We start from the raw sequence: 25,457 nt of genomic DNA on the forward strand, positions 1-25,457 counted from the left end.
AAAAAGGCAAATATATAGATTTGCATTTTATTTATTTATTTATTTAAATTGTGCATTTGAAACACGTTAAAAGGATATTTCACTGAAAAATGAAAAATCTCTCATTATTTACTCGCACTCATGTTGTTCCAAACCCATATGACTTTGCGTCTTATTTTTCATACAATGAAAGTGAATAGTAACTGAAGCTTTTGTGTTCCATAGAAGAAAGTCATATGACAGAATTGTAATTTTTTTAATAGATAGATAGATAGAAATAAAGGCAAATACATTAGATTTGTGTTTTATTTATGTATTTATTTACATTAAAAAGAGGCAAAATATGTCACATAAAATATAAATGTCAAAATGTCTCTCATCACATCTCTTGAAGCGATATTTCGAATATCTCTCAGGATGTCCAAAACCAGGGTGTGTGTGTGTGTGTGTGCGCACACTATATTGTGGGGGAAGGGGCCAGAATTTTGGGTTTATGAGAACTTGGGGAGGGGAACTGTCTGTATCTGTGTGCTGCATTCTGCAATACTGACTGACATCTCAATGAAATTGTGAGTAAAAAAGAGCAGACTGCTGCTCACACCTTCAAAGAGTCTGTTTGATTATAGGCATAAGAACAGTGACTGTACAGATGGAAATGAATGAAAGAGCACATATGACGAACAGCACACCAATGATGGTTTATTTGTTGTCTGGCAGGCAGTGGAAAGGGTGCTGGATGGGGGATGGGGTGAAGGATTAGCTTTCTAAATCTATTAGAAATACATTCATACTAAATTCCCTTATCAAGATGCTCGAGAAAAAAGTGGCTGCTCTCTCATCTTTAGGTGAAATGACCCAGTTGTTCTGTATTCCTGTAAAAAAAAAAAAGGACAGTTTACGTAATTCTCACAAAACTACTGTACATCAGCTTGAGGTGAAATGGGACATTTAAAAAAAAAATTTTTTTTTACAGGAATATCTGAAAAGTTCCGGCCTTAGATGCATGTTGGTCATACAGTGTTCTTGCGGTGCTAAAACACAAGATATAGTATGCAAACAGCTAAGACACATCACACATGTTTTCCTATCTACTGTCTATATCACTACCAGCACCATAGAGGTCAGTTATTAAAGGAATAGTTCACCCGAAAAAGAAAATTCTCTCATTATTCACTTACCCTGATACCATCCCAGAGGTGTATGACTGTCTTTCTTCAGCAGAACACAAATGAAGATTTTTAGAAGAAGATAGAGCTCTGTCAGGTCCTTATAATGGATGTACAGGGGTGCCAGCACTTTGACGGTCCAAAAGTCACATTTAGGCTGCAATAAAGTAATCCACACAACTCCAGTCGATCAATTAATGTCTTCTGAAGCAAATCGATATGTTTGTGTAAAAAATAAATCAATCATTAAAATGTTACTAACTTTTAAAAAGCGACTCCTGCCAGCAGTTGACACATCACATAGCTGTCGCGTGACGTAAGCGCTTTGGGGAGTTCACGCGAGAATTCTTAAGTGGCGCTTATTTACAACAGAAGAATGAACGTCACGCGAGAGTTCGGCCATTTCAAACAGCGTCAGAGCCCTGGATGGAAGTGCGAATTTAAAGTTAAAAACTTTTTAATTATCGACATGTTTCTTACATAAACCTATGGATTCGCTTCAGAACATATTCACTGAGCGACTGGAGTCGTTTGGATTACTTTTATGTTGCCTAAATGTGACTTTTGCACCGTCAAAGTGCTGGCACCCGTTTATTCCTATTATAAGGACCTGACAGAGCTCTATCTTAATTTGTGTTCTGCAGAAGAAAGCCATACGCATCTGGGATGGCATCGGGGTCATTTTTGGATGAACTATTCCTTTAAGCTTAGTTTGCATGTGAGGGACTATATCTTCTAGCAAAAGAATGACTTTTAATGAATTTGTTTAGTAAAATGACATTATAAAAGCTGTTTTTTAAAGGGGTTACAGGCCCTCCGATGCACATCGGGCCTTACAACAGCCTGTAGCCCTGACTATATACACTATAAACACTTTAGCATGGCCTATCAGTGGTCATAACATTTGTTATTTGGTGTGACATGAAAAATAAACAATATAACAATTCTAGCATTCTGTGTTTCTTAGTAAATATGATATTACGTCTTAATGATCTTTTCTCAACTGATGCTGTCTTACAAGTGATCTAGAAAATATGCCTATTGTATAGGCATATAATTTGGTGAAATTTTGAATTGTGTATCTGTATGTGGATCTAAAAGTGTATCTTAAAGGGATAGTTCACCCTAAAATGAAAATTCTTTCTTAAGTTACTCACCCTCATGTCGTTTCAAACCTGTATGCAGGGCTGCAGTTAGGAATTCTTGGCCTGGTACTAAATGTTTTCAGCGGACCCACCTCCAGTCCGTTGTCCGCAGTTCTAGGCATTAAGAAGCCCAAGGCAAAATTTACATTGGAGGCCCCCGTATGGTCAATCTTTTTTTTTTACTTATTATTTTTAATATTTAGTGTGGTATGGCATGCAACAAAGTGGTGACTTATTCAAAGAATCACTTATCACATAATCTGCTTCAAGTAGTACTCTTTCATAATTTTATGAAAAGATTCAATGGCAACAAACAAACCAAATAGTTTTTTCTCAGAGGTGCTCATAGCAGCCTGGTAACTTATCTGATAAACTGATAAAAACCTGTGCACCCCTAACTCATAAGAGTTGGCTATAGCAGCCAGCCAATCAGAATGGTTTTCTGCCAGGTTTTGCCATTTTTGCTGCAATATGCATCATGCTTGCTGTGAATGGTCTGTGGTTATTCCATGCTGTCTGAGACTGAGACTAACCTTTAGCATTGATCAAATTGAACTATCCTTGAAACTTCTTTGTCTTAAAGGAATAGCTCACCCAAAAATGAAAATTTGCTGATAATTTACTCACCCTCAAGCCATCCAAGATGTATCTGAGTTTCTTTCTTCATCAAAACAGAATTTAAGACTTTTAGGATTTCTTTTCAGGCCTCCTCCTCTAAACAATGCAAGTGAATGTCCTCCATTTTTTGACGGTCCAAAATGCATATTTAGTCGACAAATAAAGTTCTTCTGAACCCAAATGGTTGATTATTTTTAGAAACAAAACTATACTTTTTAACTACAAATGTTCACTTCCGTACATCTCTGTGACATGCGCTCATAAGAGGGATGATGTAAGCTCGTTGGTAAGGTCATGCATCACATGGAGGAGGAGTCAGGAAGCGCGTCATTGTTTACAATAGAAACTTGCACAGAGCAGAGATAAAATGCTGTTCACAAACCAAAACAGTCCAAAGCAATTTCAAAACAATATAAAATAAAAAATAATTTCCAAATAATAATAAAAAAAACCAATGTAAACAATGACGCGCTTCCTGACTCCTCCTCCACGTGACGCGTGACCTTACCAACGAGCTTACGTCATCCCTCTCATGAGCGCACATCACAGAGATGTACGGAAGTAAACATTTGTAGTTAAAAAGTATATAAGTATTGTTTTGTTTCTAAAAATAATCAATCATTTGGGTTCAGAAGAACTTTATTTGTCGACTGGAGTCGTGTGGATTATTTTGATGCACCCTAAATGTGCATTTTGGACCTTCAAAAAATGGAGTACATGCACTTGCATTGTTTAGAGGAGGAGGCCTGAAATGAAATCCTAAAAGTCTTAAATTCTGTTTTGATGAAGAGAGAAGCTCAGATACATCTTGGATGGCATCAGATACATCTTTTAGATACATTTTTGGGTGAACTATTCCTTTAATTGATTAGTGTTTTACAAGAACAGTAACTAAAATAAAAGAGTGCAAAGTAAACATTCCCATATCCATAACACATTTTGATATAGTGACATACTTTTATTACTATTAATATTAATGTTAAGATAATTTATCGTCATTTCTAAAGCTCCAACACACCAGAGAATTTGCATTTTCTTTTTCCATACTTTGTAATAAACACTAATATAATAAATATAACAATTTTAATAAATGTTTTTGTTAACATTAATGTAACTGGTTTAATAATAGACCACTGAAAACCCCTTATCTGTCGACCACTAATACAGTATGAATAGCCTATTAACGCATCACTTGTTCTCTAAGAAACATGCTGAATTCAGTGTTACTGAATCAAAGCTCACCATCTTTAAGCTCGTTCTCTAAAAGTCAAGTCATTTTATGCTGCTCTTGTTTTTACGTACAGCACATAAAATTGTGTTTATGTTCGCGTCTCCGCTGAATGCGTTTAGATGCGCTCTACAGTATGGAAGATGGAAAGGTTCTGTGGACCCTTCCTCCAGTCCGGGCACCCCTCAAGCCGGGCCCGGGACAAAAGGTCCAGTTGTCCCCCCTTATCGGCGGTCCTGCTTGTATGACTTTCTTTATTATGTGGAATACAAAAGGAAATGTTTGAATGAACATCACGTTGTCTTTTCAATACAATAGCAGTGGATAATGATTCACTTTAAAGCATAAAAAGGACACAAAATTATCACAAAATTAGGTGATGCAACTCGTGCAAATACTCCAAGTTTTCTGGAGGCATATGATTTGTTTTGATGAGAAACAACCTGCAATTTAAGTAATTTTTCATCAGAAATCATCCTGGTTACTTAAGTAACCTCCGTTCCCTGATGGAGGGAACGAGAAGTTGTGTCGATGTAGTGACACTAGGGGTCACTCTTGGGAGCCCGAGACACCTCTGGTCTTTGATAAAAGGCCAATGAAAATTGGCAAGTGGTATTTGCATGCCACTCCCCCGGACATACGGGTATAAAAGGAGCTGGTATGCAACCACTCATTCAGGTTTTATTCTGAGCAGCCGAGACAAGGTCCAGCCATTTCAGCGGGTAGTTCAGCATTGTGGCAGGAGGGACACAACATCTCATTCCCTCCATCAGGGAACGGAGGTTATGCAAGTAGATGTTCCCTATCTGTCAGTCACTTGACGTTGTGTCAATGTAGTGACACTAGGGGTCTCTATACAAAACGCCGCAACTGGCTGAACTGTGTTATGTGAACTGGCGGTGTGTGATGGGCAGACAACTGTGTGCCTCGTAGCCAACGCACCAGGCCGACACGTAACCTCCCCCAACATAGTTATGAGTGTCGAACGGCCCTTTGGGGACAAGTTCGTGAGTCCAACTCCAAACTGAGAAAAGAGATGCTCTGAACTGGGAAGAGCTTGCTCTTTTCCCAGTTGAGCCGAAGCCCTAATCGGCTGAGGTGCGAGAGCACCAAGTCCCTGTGTGCACACAACATGTCCCGAGAGTGAGCTAGGATTAGCTAATCATCAAGATAGTTGAGAATGCGAATGCCCACTTCCCTTAATGGGGCAAGAGCTGCCTCTGCGACCTTCATGAAGATGCGAGGGGACAAGGACAGGCTGAAAGGGAGGACCATGTACTAATACGACTGACCCTCGAATGCAAACCGCAGGAAGGGTCTGTGTCAAGGTAGAATCGAGACATGAAAGTACGCGTCCTTCAGGTCTACCGCCGCGAACCAATCTTGATGCCGGACACTCGCCAGAATGCGTTTTTACATCAGCATCTTGAACGGGAGTCTGTGTAAGGCCCGGTTCAGTACTTGCAGGTCCAAGATTGACCACCTTTCTTCGGTACGATGAATTAGGGGCTGTAAAACCCCTTCTTCATCTCGGGCGGAGGGACAGGTTCCAGGAAAAAAGGCACTGGAGCGGGGCGAACCAATCATCGAGCCGCGAGGGTTCAGGGGAGAGCAGAGGGTTCCACTCTAGCCCGACACTCGCAGCCGCACAGGAAAGCATGTCCGTCATCTCTGCATCAGCTTGTGACTGGGCAGTCGTCCCCGAAGGGGGGAGCCCAGCTGAGGCATCTGCGTCCAACTGGACAAGCCTGCTCTCCGATGCTGCGCTCGAGAGCTCATCAGCTTCGCGGGCTCCGAACAAGAGGTCGAACTCGCTGTGAGACGAGCTGGCAGACTCATCCGGAAGCCCGATTGGGGCAGACGAGCGTGCTGGGGAATGGGAGGTCCGCGGGGGGATACCTGGTGGAGGCGGTCCCATTGGGATCCCCAAATCGCCCCCAGTGCTAGCCGCGCTGGCCTCAAACCCGTAGGGTTACGAAAGCAAGCCACGACCACAATGTCGCCATGGTCATGTTCTCGCAGTGAGAACATGAATCATCCATGAAAGCTGCATCTCTATGTGTTTCGCCCAGATACGAAAGACAGCGATCGTGACTGTCTGAAGTTGAGAGGTAACGACCGCAACCAGGAATAACACACAATCGGAAAGGCATCTTTAAAAAGATGCATCTTTAAAAAGACATTTCGTGTGTGCCACTCTTTTAAAGAAATATACTCTTTCAGGAAAATATTCTCTCTTTTTTCTGCCGAAGCGCCCAGGGGCGTTCTCTGCAGTGCACCAGTGCAGAGGAGGGAGAAGCCGCTGAAATGCGCCGTCAGATCCAGCAGAGGTGAATGAACAGTCGTGAGAATTCAGCTCAGTGAGCATGACCGTTCGGCTCCGAAGAGAAAATCAGAATGAGTGGTTGCATACCAGCTCCTTTTATACCCGTATGTCCGGGGGAGTGGCATGCAAATACCACTCGCCAATTTTCATTGGCCTTTTATCAAAGACCAGAGGTGTCTCGGGCTCCCAAGAGTGACCATTAGTGTCACTACATCGACACGAGTGAGTGACAGATAGGGAACTTGTAGTCTGTTGCATGTTCACAAGCGTTATGAGAGAAGCTCATTCACAGTGGCTTACATTGTTTGTCACACGAGAACTTGCACTGCTTAATGCTAAAAACATTGCAAATTCACTGTGAACGAGGTTCAAGACTTTCAATGAAAAAATTACTTCAATTGAGGGTTGTTTCTCATCAGAACCTATCGTATCCCTCCAGAAGACTTGGAGTCTCCACACAAGTCACATGGACTACTTTTTGATACTTTTGCATTGTTTTTAAGCTTTAAAGTAAGTAAATATTGACCAGTGGTGGCCTGTGCATTTAAAGTCTAGGCCTTCAGTGCGATTCATGCCATTAAGAAAACACAGTTTCACAATAATTAAGACACCGTATGCCTATAATACATTACGTGGCAGTCAACTAATAATACCAATTGACATTTTAAAAACCAAGGTGGTCTAATATAAAGAAAAAGCTATCTGATATTTGTGATTTGAATGTTGCTTGCAATAAATTTTGTTTCATCAGGGTACACAGTTACTTTTCAAAACTTGATCCAACTCTGAATGCTCAAGCAGTCTAATTTACACTTAGAAAACTCCTGATGTTGCTATAACAATGCAATTACCAGTTTGCTTGAAGTGAAAATCAGTCCTCCTTTCCTGTTTAATTAGGAAATGCAGAACATCTTGTGTTTTTAAATCCATAAGGATCTCTTTCTCAGCGGCAATAACAGTAGTGATAATAGCCGACTTGTCAGCAAGATCTTGCGCTCTTCGCTTTCAAATTACAGTACGTACATCACTTAAAACATGATTGCGTCACTCAAGGCCTGGACTGGGACATATCCTAAAGACCACACCCACCAAGAACAAATAAATCAATTTGATTGGCTGATGAATCTGACAATCTGACTTTAGAAGCCCAGTCACTTACACTGTTGAGGGATTCTGAAGAAATTCTGACGGGGTGGAGCTCAGACTCACGTGCTGCTTCGGCTAAGGAGCGTGGCTTCAGGCATGCAATTTGTGAATCAGCTGTCACATTTAGCTTGTAAGCATCAAGGAATAAATTCTGATTGGATAAACATTTTGTTTTTTGCTATTCGTTTGTAGATTAATTAGGAGTGGAAAACGATTAAAAATACATAGGCAAAAAGGTCAATGAGAATGAAAGGATGAAAAAATATTTATTTATTACGCATGTTATGCCAGCAGAGAAGGCTTTGCTGGCCCTGAGAAATCGCCACTGCTGTTGACTCCCATTGCATTGAAAAGACGGATCGGTATATTAATGAAAAACATTTCCTTTTGTGTTCCGAATAAGAAAGAAAGTCATACAGGTTTGGCATGACATGAAGTTGAGTAAATTATAACAGATATTATGGGTGAACTGTTCCTTTAAATCTATATCTGTGTTTAAGTCTGTCTTGTTTCTGCACAATTTGCAGGGCTGCTTGAGGAAGCAGGCGCAATGGCCAATGCCTCAACAGACCTGGACAATGCTGAGGCACAGAGACAACTCAACAACAACAACAGGCCTGCAAGCACAGGATTCTGGGAATCAGAGACCACCAGTGCCAAACTATTTGAGTGCTCTCGCATCAAAGCACTAGCAGGTGAGCAGAAAAAGCACATACATAAGCATAGACAAACAAACACACACACACAACTGGACTCTGTTTGTGGCTGTATCTGTTTGTGTCTTTATCTCTAGTCATTGCTAGATCTATGTGTTCAGATGCATTTGTGTCTTCCTGTCTTCCTATCAGATGAGAGGGACGCAGTACAGAAGAAGACCTTCACTAAATGGGTGAACTCTCACTTGGCCCGCGTGTCCTGCCGGATCTCTGACCTGTATAATGACCTGAGAGACGGCTACATGCTTATCAGACTACTGGAGGTGCTGTCAGGAGAGCTGCTGGTAAGATCTCAGCTTAGGCCAATAAGATCTCCCACCTAACAGGGAATATTCCAAAAACTTTCACTAATGCTATGTAATGTTATTTTTTTTAAATATTATGTAAAAAATTAAGATTAACATCTTAAAATAATGTTAATAAAGCATTCTTACGATGATGATAAAAGTTCTCATAATTTTAAGAGAAAAAATTATTTGCATTGATTGAATGTCCTTTAAACATTAGAATTAGAAAGTTTTTGCAATGTTCTAAGTGCTACATAAAACAAAATATCCAAAATGTGGGAACAGTTTTTATTATACTTTAGTTAATACAGTGCAATTAATTATATAAAAAAAAGAATGTGTTAAAAATTTTATCATTTTCCTGGACCATAATAAGGAATATTCCTACCATCAGAGCAATTCAAGTTTTAAGTACCACACCACCTGTTTTTTTTTTTTTCTCTCCCTTTTTCTCCCCAATTTGGTATGCCCAATTCCCAATGCGCTCATGGTGGTGTACTGACTCACCTCAATCCGGGTGGTGGAGGATGAATCTCAGTTGCCTCTACGTTTGAGACCGTCAATCCACGTATCTTATCACGTGGCTTGTTGAGCGTGTTACCACGGAGAATAGCGTGAAGCCTCCACATGTGCTAAGTCTCCGCGGCATCCACGCACAACTTACCATGCGCCCCACCGAGAGCAAGAACCACATAATAGCGACCACGAGCTGATTAACCTATGTGAATCTACCCTCCCTAGCAACTAGGCCAATTTGGTTTCTTAGGAGACCTGGCTGGAGTCACTCAGCACGCCCTGGATTTGAACTCGCGACTCCAGGGGTGGTAGTCAGCGTCAATACTCGCTGAGCTACCCAGGCCCCCACACCACCTGTTTTCAGCAGGGGGCATTAAGCAAAACTCCAGCGGTATAGGCAACGCGCAGCTGCAAGGTGAACAAACAACCACACTCAGGCTTACTTAACACCAGCTACAGCACAAGATGAGAATGCATTCTTGTGTTCAAACACAGCTGGATGGAGCGCATTTCTGAATGCAGGAATCTCGAGACAGTTAAGCTTGACACAGAGTCCTAAAAACACTGACGCTAATGACACAGCGCAACCAAACTGAGACGCTCCAAAAGCGTCCGTCTGGCCCTTATAAAAAGTTTATCTCGGACAGTTCAATTGCAAAATGTATTGATTGCAATGATAGGTTTATGTTCAATAATATGGAAATAAAATATATATTGCCTTATAAGCCACTTTTAGTGTTGTCTTATCAATGCTTTACTCATCTGCCACAATAATGTAATGCCTTTTAATTATCTAAATTATAATATACTGTACATTATATTTATAATTATTTAAAAATAACTATTTTTAATTATTTAGTCATTATATATTGAATTATTGTTATTTGAGAGCCTTTCTCAGGAAATATTTATATATGCAATTAATTGATTAATTTGATTCATCAATCAGCATATGATTTAATTTATTCGATTAAAAGTTGTAATCGATTTACAGCCCTATTTTTTATATATCATTTCCTAACATTCTAATAATGTGGACGTATAGCCTACATGAAGCAAAATATTGTACATTTTTAACAAAACTCACTTTTGTTAACGCTTCAGGAATTTTATGAAGAAAATTGGACATTTTGATGTTCCCAAAACCAAAATTAATTATTTTTAGAGCATAAATTTGTTAGCTGGGCTCCACCTAGTTTTATTGATATTGAAACAACATCCATATGTAGAACACCAATTAAATACATTTTTTCCTTTTTCTCCCAATTTGTAATGGCCAATTCCCAATGTGCTTTTAAGTCCTCGTGGTCACGTAGTGATTTGCCTAGTGGCGGAGGACAAATCCCAGTTGCCTCTGCGTCTGAGATCGTCAGCCTTTATCATCTTATCATGTGGCTTGTTGAGCGTGTTGCCACGGAGACATAGCACATGTGGAGGCTTCACACCATCCACCACGGCATCCATGCTCAACTCACCACGCGCCCCACCGAGAACGAACCACATTATAGCAATCACAAGGAGGTTACCCCATGTGACTCTGCCCTCCCTAGCAACCAAGCCAATTTGGTTGCTTAGGAGACCTGGCTGGAGTCACTCAGCACACCCTGGGATTCGAACTCGTGAACTCCAGGGGTGGTAGCCAGCGTCTTTACCACTGAGCTACCCAGGCTACCCAACTTTACTTATTCTTTGCAATTTCTTGATTTTTCTTCAAATTTCTTAGAAGGCAATGATCAAAGAGAGATTTAGATTTTCAGGTTTTTTAATTGTCTGTCTTGAGACGAATACAATAGCAAAGCTTCTTTAATACTCATGTGTTCAATATGTTCTTGTTCCAAGCCTCGGCCTACAAGAGGCAGGATGCGGATCCATTGTCTGGAGAATGTGGATAAGGCTCTTCAGTTCCTCAAAGAACAACGGGTTCACCTAGAAAATGTTGGTTCTCATGATATCGTGGATGGAAATCACAGGCTCACTCTAGGCCTCATCTGGACCATCATCCTTCGCTTCCAGGTAAGAGCTCCTTGGGATTCTAATGTCCACTTTGGAATTTTTATAAGGGCATTAAAGGGCTTTGATGAAGACTCCAGTCATAATAGAGGCCTAGAACATTTTTTTTTATTCAACATAAGGCAGGTCCCCCTCATGGTGGCTGCCATGTTGAGATCACATGGCCAGACAAACACCACCCACTCAAATCCGTAGCCTTTCTGTTAAGAAATAAAAGAATCATTGTTGACTACAAGGTATTTCTACAATCACCATCTGTAAACTATTACTTTTGTGTAATGCTGCATCCATACAGACATGTGTCAGTATAAAGTCCAAGACCACTGTTGTATTGGCAAGTAAAAACATAAGCAAAGAATTACTGCCTTTAAGATCATGTTTCTATTTTGCATGGAATATAATTTTATTTTTCTGAAGAAAAACCTATACAACAGGGTTGACATATACAGTATGGCCTTCGTTGGCTAGTGCTGGATTTGTGTGTTAGGGGTCTGATCTGTAAAGAGGTGGGCATGTTTTGACCCTGCTGGAGGTGGTTGATTCCTGTTGGCTTTTTAAGTCCCCTGTTGAGTGTGTGATCACTGACTGTATGTGTATGTGCGTGGTGCCTGTGTGGCTGTATACATGGTCGATTGACAGTATCTACATTATATGCTGATTGATGGCTTATGACTTTCTTTCTTCGTTAGTCTTTTTTAGGCATAATGTCTTAGGAAGTGTTAGGAAGCACAGGGGCATGTCGAAAAGCATCATAAAAGTATCATACAGCCCAGGAAACAGCACGATGGTGGGGAGGGAAAGTTGATGCTGTGTTGGATTGTGGATGCAGGGCCTGAGGTGGAGTGTCACTCGATCCACCAAGTGTGCTGGACAGATCACGGGGTGGGGCTCCAATGTTATTTGCGCTCACCTCTTGTCCTCTTTCTCTTTCCGTACCTTTCCTTTTCTTGGTCATCCTCCTTCCTGCTTTGCTCTTTCATTTGTTCCAAACTTTTTAAGATTCCACTTTATATCCTGTGTTCATGTATGCTGGAACATCTCTCCACTCCCTCTCTTCCTCTCCATTTCTGCCCTCCATATCCTGATCTCTGTTGGTGTTCACTCTGCCTAGTCAGCAGGTAAGGTCTAACCACTGCAGCAGCCGAACAGAGAGAGAGAGAGAGCGTGAGAGAGAGAGAGAGAGAGAGAGAGAGAGAGAGTGCAATTAGGAAGAAGGGATTTGGGAAAAGCATTAAGGCAAAAGATGCAAACTAGACTGATACGCTTTATGTTTTTTTATGTTTAAGTGTCCAATAACAGATATGCTCAACTGATTTTTAACCCTTTAAGCTCGAATGGGACTGCCGGTTGGGCCCACAAGAGGCAATTCTATAATTCTTGTAATTCATACATTAAACTACATATAGGCATTATGACCAAAACTGAACAAGTGCTTTGAAATTTGTAGACAAATCAGAAGTGTTCTGTTTTGATCATTTATTAATAATTTCACATATTATTGTAATCGGTAAAAACATCAAACTCGTCAGATTGCCATGTTTCATATGTTATTAGAAAGGTCTCAAAGAGTAGAATACAACCAGTCCATTTGTTTTACTCACAGACCACAAATAGCAAGTAATATCTAAGTATATGTCTTTGACATACATGCACTGAAAAAAATGGAAAGCAGCTCTACTGAAAATACTAAACCAGTACACTTAAAATCAACTTAATACATTTATGTTTGCGATGAGAACATAAACATATTGCATAAATATGTCATTAAAAAGTGATATGATTACATTGATATGAAATTATTTAATGGATTCAGACTTCTAACGGATAGTGTTGTTCACTCAACATATTTTTGCTGCTTGCTTAATTTACTTAATTAAAATTAGTTAATCCAACACATTTCTTTAGCATTTGGTTTTAACCTAATTTTATTGTGTACAATACATCTATGTTTACTTAATCCAGTTGTGTTGGAACAATGTGAATAATATTTGTTGCATCAAAGTATTGCTGAAACCAGGCAGGGAATTTGCTTTACCCAGCATGCTTTGCTTTGGACTGGATTGGGAGAGTACACTTTTAAATAAAGTGTTATTTTAATGTATTTCTACACACAATGAAACAAGTAGGAGACTTGTTAGTGTTTAAAGTTCTGTTATGTTGGTATTAAGAGAAGTTTCTGTGTTGGTTACCATTGCGGAGAAGAATGGTTAGATTGAGGATGGGTGCTTTACCATGTTAAAATAACAATGTGTTTTGCTTAGGTCATGAAGTAAAGACTGAGGGATTATCAGTATAAAGGCTGATTGAGGATCAGTGTAAACCCTCAACAGCACCATCTGTATTAAACTAAACAAAAAGATATATATAAAATGCTAGTAGCAAACTGCAAAGTTTGCTGGAGTTATTTGGACAAATCAATTTTAAGTGAGGTTATTTCAATTCCTTTGAATTTATTCAACACAAAATATTTGAGTAAAGCCTGCATTTACATTTGATATTAAGGAAACTCATTGTGTGGAACCGATGTCCACAACTGAGTTACGTAAACCCCCCCCCCCAAAAAAAATCAGTGTGTTTCATGTGAACAGGTGTTGCTCATATGCCGTGTTTTCGCCTGTAACTTAAAAAATAAACAGTGGTGATTATCTTTGAAAGGAGCCCACACACAAAGTAATCAGATGTATAGATCATTAGATTACCCACACGAAGCACAATGTGCACACAGCATCTGGCTATCTGGCATCAAACACCTTAGCCTTCCTGGATCAGATGACATCATCAGAAATGCTGTAGTGTCATGGAACGCTAAACCAATCAAATTGGGTTCAGATTGCTCCAACCATTGGTGATAGTCCTCCATATTTGGGCAGAGAGTCATGTGATGAATCATTCTAATTACATATGGCCACCAGGAGATGGTGCCAAGTACATGACACAGACTCAATGATGACCCAAAAGGCACAGAATGAAACTCATTGTGTGAAATCTCATTACTAATATCATGTCTGCATGCTATGCAAACCTTAAAGGTGCACTCAGTAACCTTTGTCTTTGTCTGTGTAATCTTGGACTTACACTGACACCTAGCGGCTGGGATGCAGCATCATTTAAAATCAAAAGTTTTCAGTTTCAGATGCCATTGTACAAGTCAGTCAGCCGTGATTACTTTAATCAATAAGTGAAAGTGTCAAATAACAGGGCAGTTACTGAGATTAAGTGAGTAGTATTCGGCTGGTCATGTGATCCTTACACGGCAGCCCCCATGTGCGGACCCTCTCCATGTAGAATAAAACAGTTTTTATAAGGTTACTGATATGACTGGAGTCTTCATTTTAATGTAAGTGGTCATGATTTCCTACATATATTGCAAAATTACAATTCATGTCTTTAGAAGTTAAACTTTTTAATGAGGAAAAAATTGATGAGTGCACCTTTATGTAATTGTTGTGTTTGCATGTATAAGTAGTTCTTATGTTTAATTATTATGTTTTATTTGTTTGGAGAGGCTTTTGGACACTCAGAAAAATAAGAAAAAAAGTTAATGTTTCGTTCAAGTTTTTATTGGGATTTTTCAGCTGTTTCTTAGGCTGAGAGTATCAGAATTTATCAAAATCTTTATCATTAAAATTTTTTAACATTTTTCTTTAAAATGATATTATAATAAATTATATTTCTTTAAAGTTATTAGCCTTTAATTTGGGGTATGCCACTGAAACAGGAAATCTTTAAAAATGCCCTCAAAGCTTAAATGGTTAATCATTGTTTTTTTGTTTGTTTTTTTTTTTTTTGCTTTTAGACACAATGATAATTAAATAATTGAACTTAAATTCAATTACGAGACTAATATTGCGCATAGTCAACAAATAATTAATTGAACCCATTTTATTGGTACTATACACTTATGAAAATCTCTTCACTTAATTAATGCAAGTTAAAAGTTTAGGTCTGCTGGAAGACTTTGCAAAATTTGTCTTCTACTATGAGTTCATCTTTGTTTGTCACCAATTAAGTAAAAAAAGAAAGTGTAAATATCGGTTAAAATATTGGTCAAACCTTTTTTTTAATTCTTTTTATTTCTTTATATTTTTAATGCAAACTAAAGGTACAAAACTTCAGTATCCAGTGGACCAGAAATGTTACATGCATACAGCAGTTGAAAGATACTTCACAACCTACACTTTATGGTTTAATAAAGTGACATTTTCACATTTACTTTCTTTTGCTGGCTGATTGTTCTGTATTATGCTTTAATAGACAGTGTTTACACTTTCTTACATTTTTATTTGAGAAAGAATTTCACTTCTTAACTGTAAAATACCCTTGAATGTTAGTTCATGCTCAGTGTTTTGAGGGAGTAAATATTGATCATTTATTGATTGCATGATATGAGAAATTCAATATGACGAATGATCTTGGGAAACTCAGGAGACACTGTAGTTTTGTAATGTGCTTATGCAAATGTGTGTGTGTGTGTGTGTATGTGTGTGTGAGATAGAGAGAGAGAGAGAGAGAGAGAGGATGAATACTCTGTTGTCTGGTACACATATGTTAATAAAGCTGGGGTTTTCAACCTTTACAGACCCTGGGACCCCAAATTTAAAAGCTAGATTACTTTCATTATATGAACATTAATTAATATGACTGCATTATGTAATGCTTAACAGATCACAAGTTAATTAATAGGTAGAAATGTCATAATAAAATGTAAGTTCTGTGTTATATACCATATGCCTTCTCCATGGATCCCCTGGAGTACCTTCTGTAAGGCATGATATTTGTGGGAGCACATATGTGTGTATTTGCATTTAAGTCCTTGTGCCAATATGTATCATGTCAGAGTGACAAGATTGGTGTGATTGACGTCATATGTGATGAGATGAGTTTGAACACAGTATGTCAAATGTGGCTTGATAACAAGAATAGAACAGCCAATTAGCAAAGTACGCCCACAAGCAATATTTTTCACCAGGGACTAAAAATGGTTCAAGGAACGAAAGCAAAAACCGAAAATAAAAGCAATTCTTTTCAGAACATAACTGAAAAAGACAACAAAGTCCCTTTCAATTGTTCAGTAGTGAAAACTTTATTTTTAAATGCTGGTAACCAGTTAATAACTGGTTAATTCCGTTCCAATCTATGAAACCAAAGACCAAAGGGTTTATCACAGTGAATTTTCAGAATAACACCACTTCCTGTTGCCCCCCAAAAATCATGCTTCTCTTTTTTAGAAGAATATAGTAAGCATGTGTTTTGATCCTGAAGGAAACTGCTGCATCACACATTTCTTTACCTTAATGCACATTGTGGATGTAGCCTTCCCTGACATGCTGAAGACCTTCTAACAACTATATATAATTACTACATATACATGCACAGTTAATCCAGATACAAGGAAAAATATTTAAGGTAAAAGTACATTCATCAGTTGTTTCCAAGTCTTCAATGAATTATTGTTAGATAGAATGCATTAATACAGATTTGATGGTGCCAGGTTTTGACTCAGAAGCAGATCTGTAATTAAAATCATCCATACATATTTAGGCTTAACTTTGTGATAATGTTCCATTTCATATGGCTTATTACATTTAAAGAGCCAAGAGCAATGAGTGTGCGCTCCCTTCTGTTATACCCAAATGCTGGTTATTAAATCAGTACAAAGTTGATTCAGGACTTTGAATCCAGATGTATATTTAAAATATTTTGGAAATATATTTATTATTAATTATACATTTATTGAAAATACATTATTTTGTATAGGTACTGTCATTTTAAAGAGAATGTTATTAACAGTTCTTTTATTTCATTCTAATTGTTTACCAATTGGAAAGGAGGCTGCGAAACACCAGAAAATGGAACGAAAGAAATGCTGTTCCTGCTCAGAATGAACCGAAATTAAAAACATTTCATTTTAATCCCTGTTTCTCACATTGCCATTGTTATACACTGGATACGCCATTCCCTAGTATATCAAAGAAAACCAGCAATGATCAGTCCTGCTCTTAAAGATCTATTAATGGTTAGGTATGTATTAAAATTAGTGCTGTCAGTTTATTAAAATGTTTAATCGTGATTAATCGCATACTTTTTCATAGTTAATCACGATTAATCACCAATTTTAATCTATATATACTTCTTTCCCTGTCAAAATGCGCATATGTCCTTCTTATGAAAGAAAACAAAACAATAAGTACCAGTATAATGCTTTATTAACATTTTCCAAACAAAGCCTAACACAATCTAAAAATAGAAATGACTAAAATGGCACAAATTCAACTAGCATTAAATATTTCGCAAAGTCTAAGAGGGAGGTTGACTAATTGAAAGAACTATGCAACCTTCATTGCAATGCGTATTAAATCTCTTAAACTCTCACCCTCCACAGACAATGGCTATCCACTTTGCTACAATAATAGTAAAGCCGCATTCACGATTCACGTCAGGATGCCAGCGTCAAGGGCCACTTTGAACTCCACATTAAAAGCACTTGCAAACAGCGTCTCATTCTGCATTTTTGTGAGAGTTAAGACTTGACATGCTTTCTTTGGTAATTACATGCACCTTACAGAGCCTGTAAAGTACTTGACTTCAGTCACAAGTCCCATCTGGGCTTGTTTTGTACAACAAATTGCGTTAAGAGCTCCTTTCCCCATTACTTTGTCATTAACATGGCTGTTGTGAGTGTGTTTGTGGTGTGTGCATCAGAGTAATGATTCCGGGCGGACATATCGCAAAGGTTCCACTATATTCAGACCAGTGAACATGCTGGTTTATGCTTTATTAATGGTAAATGCGGTATCGCGATTAAGAAAAAATAAGGTGTAAAGCTTTTGTAATTAATGGCATGTGTTAATGTTATAACTTTGACAGCACTAGTTAAAATACTTTCTCTAATCGTCTATAAACACTGTGGCTCTGTGGCACTTTTAGAATAGTGCTCTGTTTGTTTGAGCGGCCCAACATGTCAACTTCAGGCTCAACCAGTAGCGTGAATTTGGGGCTGGACTACCTGTTTGTATCAACCAATGGCAGTGGATCAGATTGTTTGGGGAAATCTGTTTGGAAATTGCATTATTTTTGCAATTTCATTTGGTGAAGCTAGTTTCCCAAAAATTATACACTTCAACTTTAAAGATAGTCTTAAACACCTTTGTTGTAGTAACTGTTATATAGCTGTTTCTCACCCCTAACAGATCCAGGTGATTAAGATTGAGACTGAGGACAACAGAGAAACACGTTCAGCAAAAGATGCACTACTTCTTTGGTGTCAGATGAAAACAGCAGGGTAAGACTCCATAACCACCCCACAAATCAATATGATAACACAGGAAATTGACAAGTTGCTTCCAAATGTTTATGTGCCCTGAAATCGATCCCATTCTGCTGAATTACTGACAATCACCAAACCCCCTCAGACATCAGTTCAAACATGTTTACTTTCACCTTTCCAATGCAAGGGTTCTGGTTCCATTGGAAACAAGAAATAAATCGAGTTCACATAAACAATGGTGAGCAATATTTGGAGGTTACATTTGCAATCTTAAACTACCCGAGGGTTAGGTTCAGGGTTGGAGTTCGTTTTAGAGGGTAGAGTTAATAAAATATGCATTCCTGTTGATGGTATTACATAATTTACAACTAAAAATTCAACTCACTTTTTGTGCCCCAAGTGGATATTTTACCCGGAATCTGAAGCTCGCATGTGCCCATACGTTCAACAACACTTCTAGCTTCTGCCACTGGGGGCAGTGGTTACAATTTTGGTATCTATGTATGTTTGTCAGTAGTCATAGCAATCAGGACAAGAGTTGCATATTTTCATATTTCTTCCCATATCCTTGTGTGTAAATGCACTAAACGTCTGCAAATTTTCCACTTTATGCTTGAGACGTTTGACTTGATTCTTTGGTTGTTTTATACTATGCCTTGCCTCAGGTACCCTGAAGTTAACATTCACAACTTCACCACCTGTTGGAGGGATGGCCTGGCTTTCAACGCTCTCATTCACAGGCACAGGTTAGATAGATCAAACACACATGCAGAGATGCACTGTTAATGCACACTCACTTCATACATCATACAAACTTTGCTACATGCCAATTCATATCACTGAAAGAACCATGTCCTCTGATCTGATTGCTTCTTGCATGTTTTACAGGCCTGATTTAATTGAATTCCATAAGTTGACAAGATCCAATGCAACACACAACCTCCAGCAAGCCTTTAACATCGCTGAACAGAGTCTCGGACTCACTAAACTACTAGATCCTGAAGGTAACAAACTTATGCAATTACACACTAAATTCAGTTAATTGCAATGAGAACCTTACATATTTTATATTTATTGATGTGTCTAAATAGCCAACAGTGTTAATCTTGTCAACAAAATTACAGATGAAAATGTCAGTTGACGAGTTTTTATTTTTATTTTGTCAACTAGAGAGATTAAAAAGACGCATCATTAATTAAAACATAATGTTGATGAAAATATAATGAGAAAAAATAATACTGCAAGACATTAACTGTGCACAAACAGAAGAAACATCTAGAGAATCATATGTTTTTAGAAGAAGAAACATCTAGAAAGAATGGATTCATCTAATCCAATAATCCAGGATGTTGGGGATTTCCCCCCTTGAGCTGTGTGATTTAAACGCGCTGAACACCGGCAAAATGAACCGCTTTACTAACATGCATTGCTGGGTAGTAATCAGATTACAAAAATTAAGTACTTGTAATTAGATTAAATTACATTTTGAAATACTCGGAATTGGACTACAGTTACTTTTTATAGATTACATGATAACATATTAACAAGGCAACGGCAGTAAATTGTTAATAATTTATTGATCATTTTCATATCAATACCATCATTGTTTTACCCTGAAGTGCAATAGTCTCACAGATGAACATTTTGAGCATGTGCTCCTTTTACGTTACAACACTAAGATATGCACCTCAGCTAAGGAATAGGTGATGGACTATTACTAAGTAGTAAGGGTTAAAAATAAGTGTGAGTTTTGAGCTGTTAGCTTTGACCTAGCAATGTCTTTGCTGTTGATTTCAGGTTCATTACTGTTTATTCATGTAATGTTTCTATTGTTTTATGCACTTAAAATGAATGATATCTGTTTTTTAAAAATGTATTATTTCGTACTACCTCACCAATGGTGTGCAGCTCACACACCGAACTTAATTACTTCAAAGCATCTAGTGGATGCCATCTCTAAGGGTCCTGCCCGCAGGGTACACAATAGTTCAACTGCAAAATGTGCAGCAATATGAAATATAGCCAGTTGCTCTACTATTGCTGATGATGCAGTGGAGTCCACTGCATGAAACTTGACATAAAACTTGACACAACTGTTCCTTGTGTGACTCGGTGGAACTCTGCTGTTTTGAAATATTTTGATCTTTTAGAATATTCTTGTTGTTCAAAAGATAGTATCTTGCACCTCAGCTTTGGAATAGGTGATGAACTATCAGTAAGCATTAAGAGTTAATGTTGTTTCAGTGTTTTTAGATGAAAGCTTTGACCTTGGCAACGTCATTGCTATTGATTTTATGGTCATTAATTTTCATAATGCTGCTACTGTTTTATGCACTTAAAATGAACTTGATGTCTCAGTGTTTTGAATTATAAACTTTGGCCATGCACTGTCACTGCTGTTAGATTTCATGTTTATTTCATTCATGTAATGCACTATTTAAAAATGTCAGAAGGAGCTCTTTTTGTGAGGCTCTTTTTGTTAGTAATAAAGAATGTAATACATTTTCATCCTCTTTGTACTTTTATGTTAAAATGATAATCCTATTCAAATGCATGTCACATAAATTAAAACAGAATTAGGTTGAAAGTAATCCAAAAGTAATCGGATTAGATAACCCCAAAAATGTAAGATAGGAGATGACGTTACTGATTGCATTTTTTGTCATTTAATTTATAATCAGTACCTGATTACAATTAACAAGTAATCCGCCCAGCACTGCAAACATGTCAATTACCCCACTCGAGCATCCTATTTATACATGAGATTGATCACTATATCCACAACATATATGTAATATTTCAAATATACACAGACAATTAAGTAAATGAACAGGTAAACTTGAACTAAGTTTTGCGCAATTCAGAATGTGTAACTTGTGTTGTGAATATGCTATTTCTATACAAACACGCTACGCGCAATGCAATAACTGGCTAAGACATGGGAAATTAATAACAATATCATGAAGAATTCAGAATACAGTAACGAAAAGTAGCTAATACTTCAGTATATTAATTGTATGCAATTTTTTCAGGAGCTCAGGTTTTCACAAGTACTGTATTATTTTGTTGTATCTTTTAAATATTTAATACATTTTTTTTTTTTTTTTTAATGTTTGAATGTTTGATTAAAGTTTGGTGTTTTACAGTTTGCCATACGATTTTGTCATTTTGCACATTATCATCACATAAAATATGTAATTTTCATTCAGTTTTAATAAAACTGACTAATATTAATGATTATGACATTTTCATCAAAAGACTAAAACTATGACTAAAACTAAAAACTGTGTAGCAATTAACACTAATAGCCAATCTATTTATGTCTGGTTTGATCACTCCTCGAAACAATAACTATTTTGTTTCAACACAGATGTAAACACTGAGAATCCAGATGAGAAGTCCATCATCACATATGTAGTGTCCTACTACCATTACTTCTCCAAAATGAAGGCACTTATTGTAGAAGGGAAGAGGATTGGAAAGGTAAGTGTTTTTTTTTTGACACACTAACCTGAAATCAAACTTGACACTTTATTTATTTTCTTAAAGGGACAGTTCACCCAAACATTTTAATTCTCTCTTCATTTACTCACCCTCATGACATCCTAGATGTGTATGACTTTCTTTCTTCTGCTGAACACAAAAAATGTTTTTAGAAGAATATTTCATCCCTGTATGTTCATACAATGCAAGTGAAAGGTGGCCAGAACTTTGAAGGTCCAAAAAGCACATAAAGGCAGCATAAAAGTAACCCATAAGGTTCCAGTGGTTTAATCCATATCTTCAGAAGTGATATGATAGGTGTGGGTGAGAAACAGATCAATATTTAAGTCCTTTTTTACTATAAATTCTCCTCCCTGCCCAGTAGGTGGAGATATACAAATACCATAAATAAAAGAATAATGTGGAAGTGAAAGTGGAGATTTATAGTAAAAAAGGACTTAAATATTGATCTGTTTCTCACCCACACCCATCATATCACTTCTGAAGATATGGATTAAACCACTGGAACCTTATTGGTTACTTTTATGCTGCCTTTATGTGCTTTTTGGACCTTCAAAATTTTGGTCACCATTCACTTGCATTGTATGGACCTACAGAACTGAAATATTCTTCTAAAAATTTTCTTTTGTGTTCAGCAGAAGAAAGAAAGTCATACATGGGATGGCATGAGGGTGAGTAAATGATGAGAGAATTTTCATTTTTGGGTGAAATAATCCTTTATTGTTCCTGGTCTTATTGTGCAGAATTCATCAGCTCATCTTTGTATTTAAATGTAAAAACTTTCCTTTTTCACTGATGTCACCATTGGATAATGTAAAGAGTTTGTAATGAAGTTTGTCAAAAAAGTGTTGTTACTGTGCAGTCTTGCACATAGACTTCTTATGAGAATCTCTAAACCTTCTCAGTTTTATCAGACAAACTTTTAATCTCTGTCCTTCTCTCTAGGTGCTGGACAATGCTTTAGAAGCTGACAAGATCATTCGGCGTTATGAGGCTTTATCGTCTGACCTGTTGGACTGGATCGAGAGAACCATAAGCATCATTAGCAACCAGAAGTTTGCTAATTCACTCTCTGGCGTTCAGCAACAACTTCAAGCCTTTACCACCTACTGCACCATCGAGAAGCCCATCAAGTAAGAGAGAATAAACGAAACAGAAGATTTTTTTTGCCTGAAGTTTCATGACTGTAAGCAAAATACTGTAGTTTTCAGTCTCACACATAATATTGGAACCTCCTTCAGTCTGATGTGCTGATGTCTATTGGACATCAGCAGATCAGACTCTTTACCTTGTGTGTTGTGCCATTTTTAAAGATCTGAGTGACCTGTAAATTGCATTAGTCCATTTGGCATCAAAAATTATTTATACAATTTAATTAATCAAATAATCAAGGAATGTGCTGAAACTTTGGCATGAGACAGTTGTTACTTCTGCTGCAAGTAATACAGCTTGGTTTACAACTACTGACCTAAGCTGCTGTACACTGCTACTCACATACAGTTTGTTATGTGGTTGGGTCTGAAATAGTAAGTGTATGTGCTGTTGGGCTGTTTTAATGGAAACACATAGGAAATGTTAGGAAAGGGATTTTTAAGATAGATGCTGATCATTTTTTTGCTTATTTGTGACATGGATGCATGTCCTGTGTTTTTCCAGGTTCCAGGAGAAAGGAAATCTGGAGGTGCTGCTTTTCACCATCCAAAGTAAGCTCCGAGCTAACAATCAGAAGCCATATGTGCCTCACGACGGGAAACTGATCTCAGACATTAATAAGGTACATACTGTTTAGTTAATCTGTCCTTCAACTGGATTCATAGTCAGACAAAGCTGCGTTTGCATTTAAAAGAGGTCAGGGTGAATCTCAAGAAAGCTGTCAAGAACATGTCCAGGTCATATTTTAGTCCAGAATCATAATAATAAAATAATACAAAAAGAAATTATATTTTGCATGAAGTGAAAAGGAAGCCTATTAAGATTAATTTGCCTTGTGACATTACATGTGCATCTCAATAAATTAGAATGTCGTGGAAAAGTTCATTTATTTCAGTAATTCAACTCAAATTGTGAAACTTGTGTATTAAATAAATTCAATGCACACAGACTGATGTAGTTTAAGTCTTTGGTTCTTTTAATTGTGATGATTTTGGCTCACATTTAACAAAAACCCACCAATTCACTATCTCAAAAAATTAGAATATGGTGACATGCCAATCAGCTAATCAACTCAAAACACCTGCAAAGGTTTCCTGAGCCTTCAAAATGGTCTCTCAGTTTGGTTCACTAGGCTACACAATCATGGGGAAGACTGCTGATCTGACAGTTGTCCAGAAGACAATCATTGATACCCTTCACAAGGAGGGTAAGCCACAAACATTCATTGCCAAAGAAGCTGGCTGTTCACAGAGTGCTGTATCCAAGCAGACTTCAGTCTGTGTGCATTGAATTTATTTAATACACGAGTTTCACAATTTGAGTTGAATTACTGAAATAAATGAACTTTTCCACGACATTCTAATTTATTGAGATGCACCTGTATGCTCAGGACAGTTAAGCAACCCTCCAGTGTTTATTACTGTCATGTGAGAAAATAATTATTAGGTCTGTCAATCGATTAAGATTTTTAATCCAATTATTTTGAATTATTTACATGATATGCCGATTAATTAATCAAATATATATATATATATATATATATATATATATATATATATATATATTGATACTTGTCAAGAAAGGCCCCTTAAATAAAAATAATTCAATATATGATGATTAAATAATTATAAATAATCATATTTAAATAATTATAACATATACAAAAAATTATTGTAAAATGTATAAATTATTATTATTTATAATAATATTTATATAAAATAATTCAGATAATTAAAATAAATTACATTATTGTGGCAGGCGAGTAAAGCATTGATTAGGCAATACAAAAAGTGGCTTTAGAAGGCAACATGTTGTTTATTCCACAGCAATCCATTTTGCTATTTAATTCGTAAGTATGTCCGAGATAAATTTATTATAAGGGCTTTTCTAAGGACGCGTCACACATCTGCCAAACCGACACTTTTGGAACGTCTCAATTTTTTATGCTAAATATGTATGTATAATTTTACTCTTTGTAGAAATATGATGAGAGATTCACCCAAATGATTTCTGTAGAAAGATTTTATTTTTTGTATTTTGTATTTTTAAATCTGGATCAAAGAATGACAGTAATAATTAGGGATGCACTGATACCACTATTTCTCTTCCGATACGATTCCGATATCTGAAATCTCAGTATCGGCCGATACCGATCCCGAACCTATACCAATGTTGTTTTTTTGCATAATCAATTTAGAATATCTTTACATTATTGTGTGGAACTAATTGGGGGTACTCCGTAACATAAAAAGAAACGCAAACCTCTAACTACACATTATTTCAATATAAATGTATGCAGTAGACTATTAAGAAAAACTTTATTGTTAACTAATTTACTGGATAATGTAGCAGCAGCAAAATTAACAGGAATTCCAGTATAAGTCATCAGTAAAAAAG

The 25,457-nt window shown here is 37.3% G+C and overlaps 1 protein-coding gene across 1 annotated transcript in view; it reads left to right on the plus strand.

Moving 5' to 3' along the window:
• The window catches only part of LOC127455738 (spectrin beta chain, non-erythrocytic 4-like), a 124,454-nt gene that overhangs the window by 14,725 nt on the left and 84,272 nt on the right, over positions 1 to 25,457 (plus strand). Inside the window, exons 2-10 of the mRNA XM_051723823.1 lie at positions 8,136 to 8,303; positions 8,457 to 8,608; positions 10,967 to 11,140; positions 18,328 to 18,419; positions 19,070 to 19,150; positions 19,293 to 19,408; positions 21,775 to 21,887; positions 22,854 to 23,041; positions 23,565 to 23,682. Of these exons, the coding sequence (XP_051579783.1) occupies positions 8,159 to 8,303; positions 8,457 to 8,608; positions 10,967 to 11,140; positions 18,328 to 18,419; positions 19,070 to 19,150; positions 19,293 to 19,408; positions 21,775 to 21,887; positions 22,854 to 23,041; positions 23,565 to 23,682 (1,179 nt within the window). The 5' untranslated portion in view covers positions 8,136 to 8,158. The remainder of the gene's footprint in view (positions 1 to 8,135; positions 8,304 to 8,456; positions 8,609 to 10,966; positions 11,141 to 18,327; positions 18,420 to 19,069; positions 19,151 to 19,292; positions 19,409 to 21,774; positions 21,888 to 22,853; positions 23,042 to 23,564; positions 23,683 to 25,457) is intronic.

This window comes from Myxocyprinus asiaticus, chromosome 18 (genome assembly GCF_019703515.2).
Source record: "Myxocyprinus asiaticus isolate MX2 ecotype Aquarium Trade chromosome 18, UBuf_Myxa_2, whole genome shotgun sequence".
Taxonomy (NCBI): domain Eukaryota; kingdom Metazoa; phylum Chordata; class Actinopteri; order Cypriniformes; family Catostomidae; genus Myxocyprinus; species Myxocyprinus asiaticus.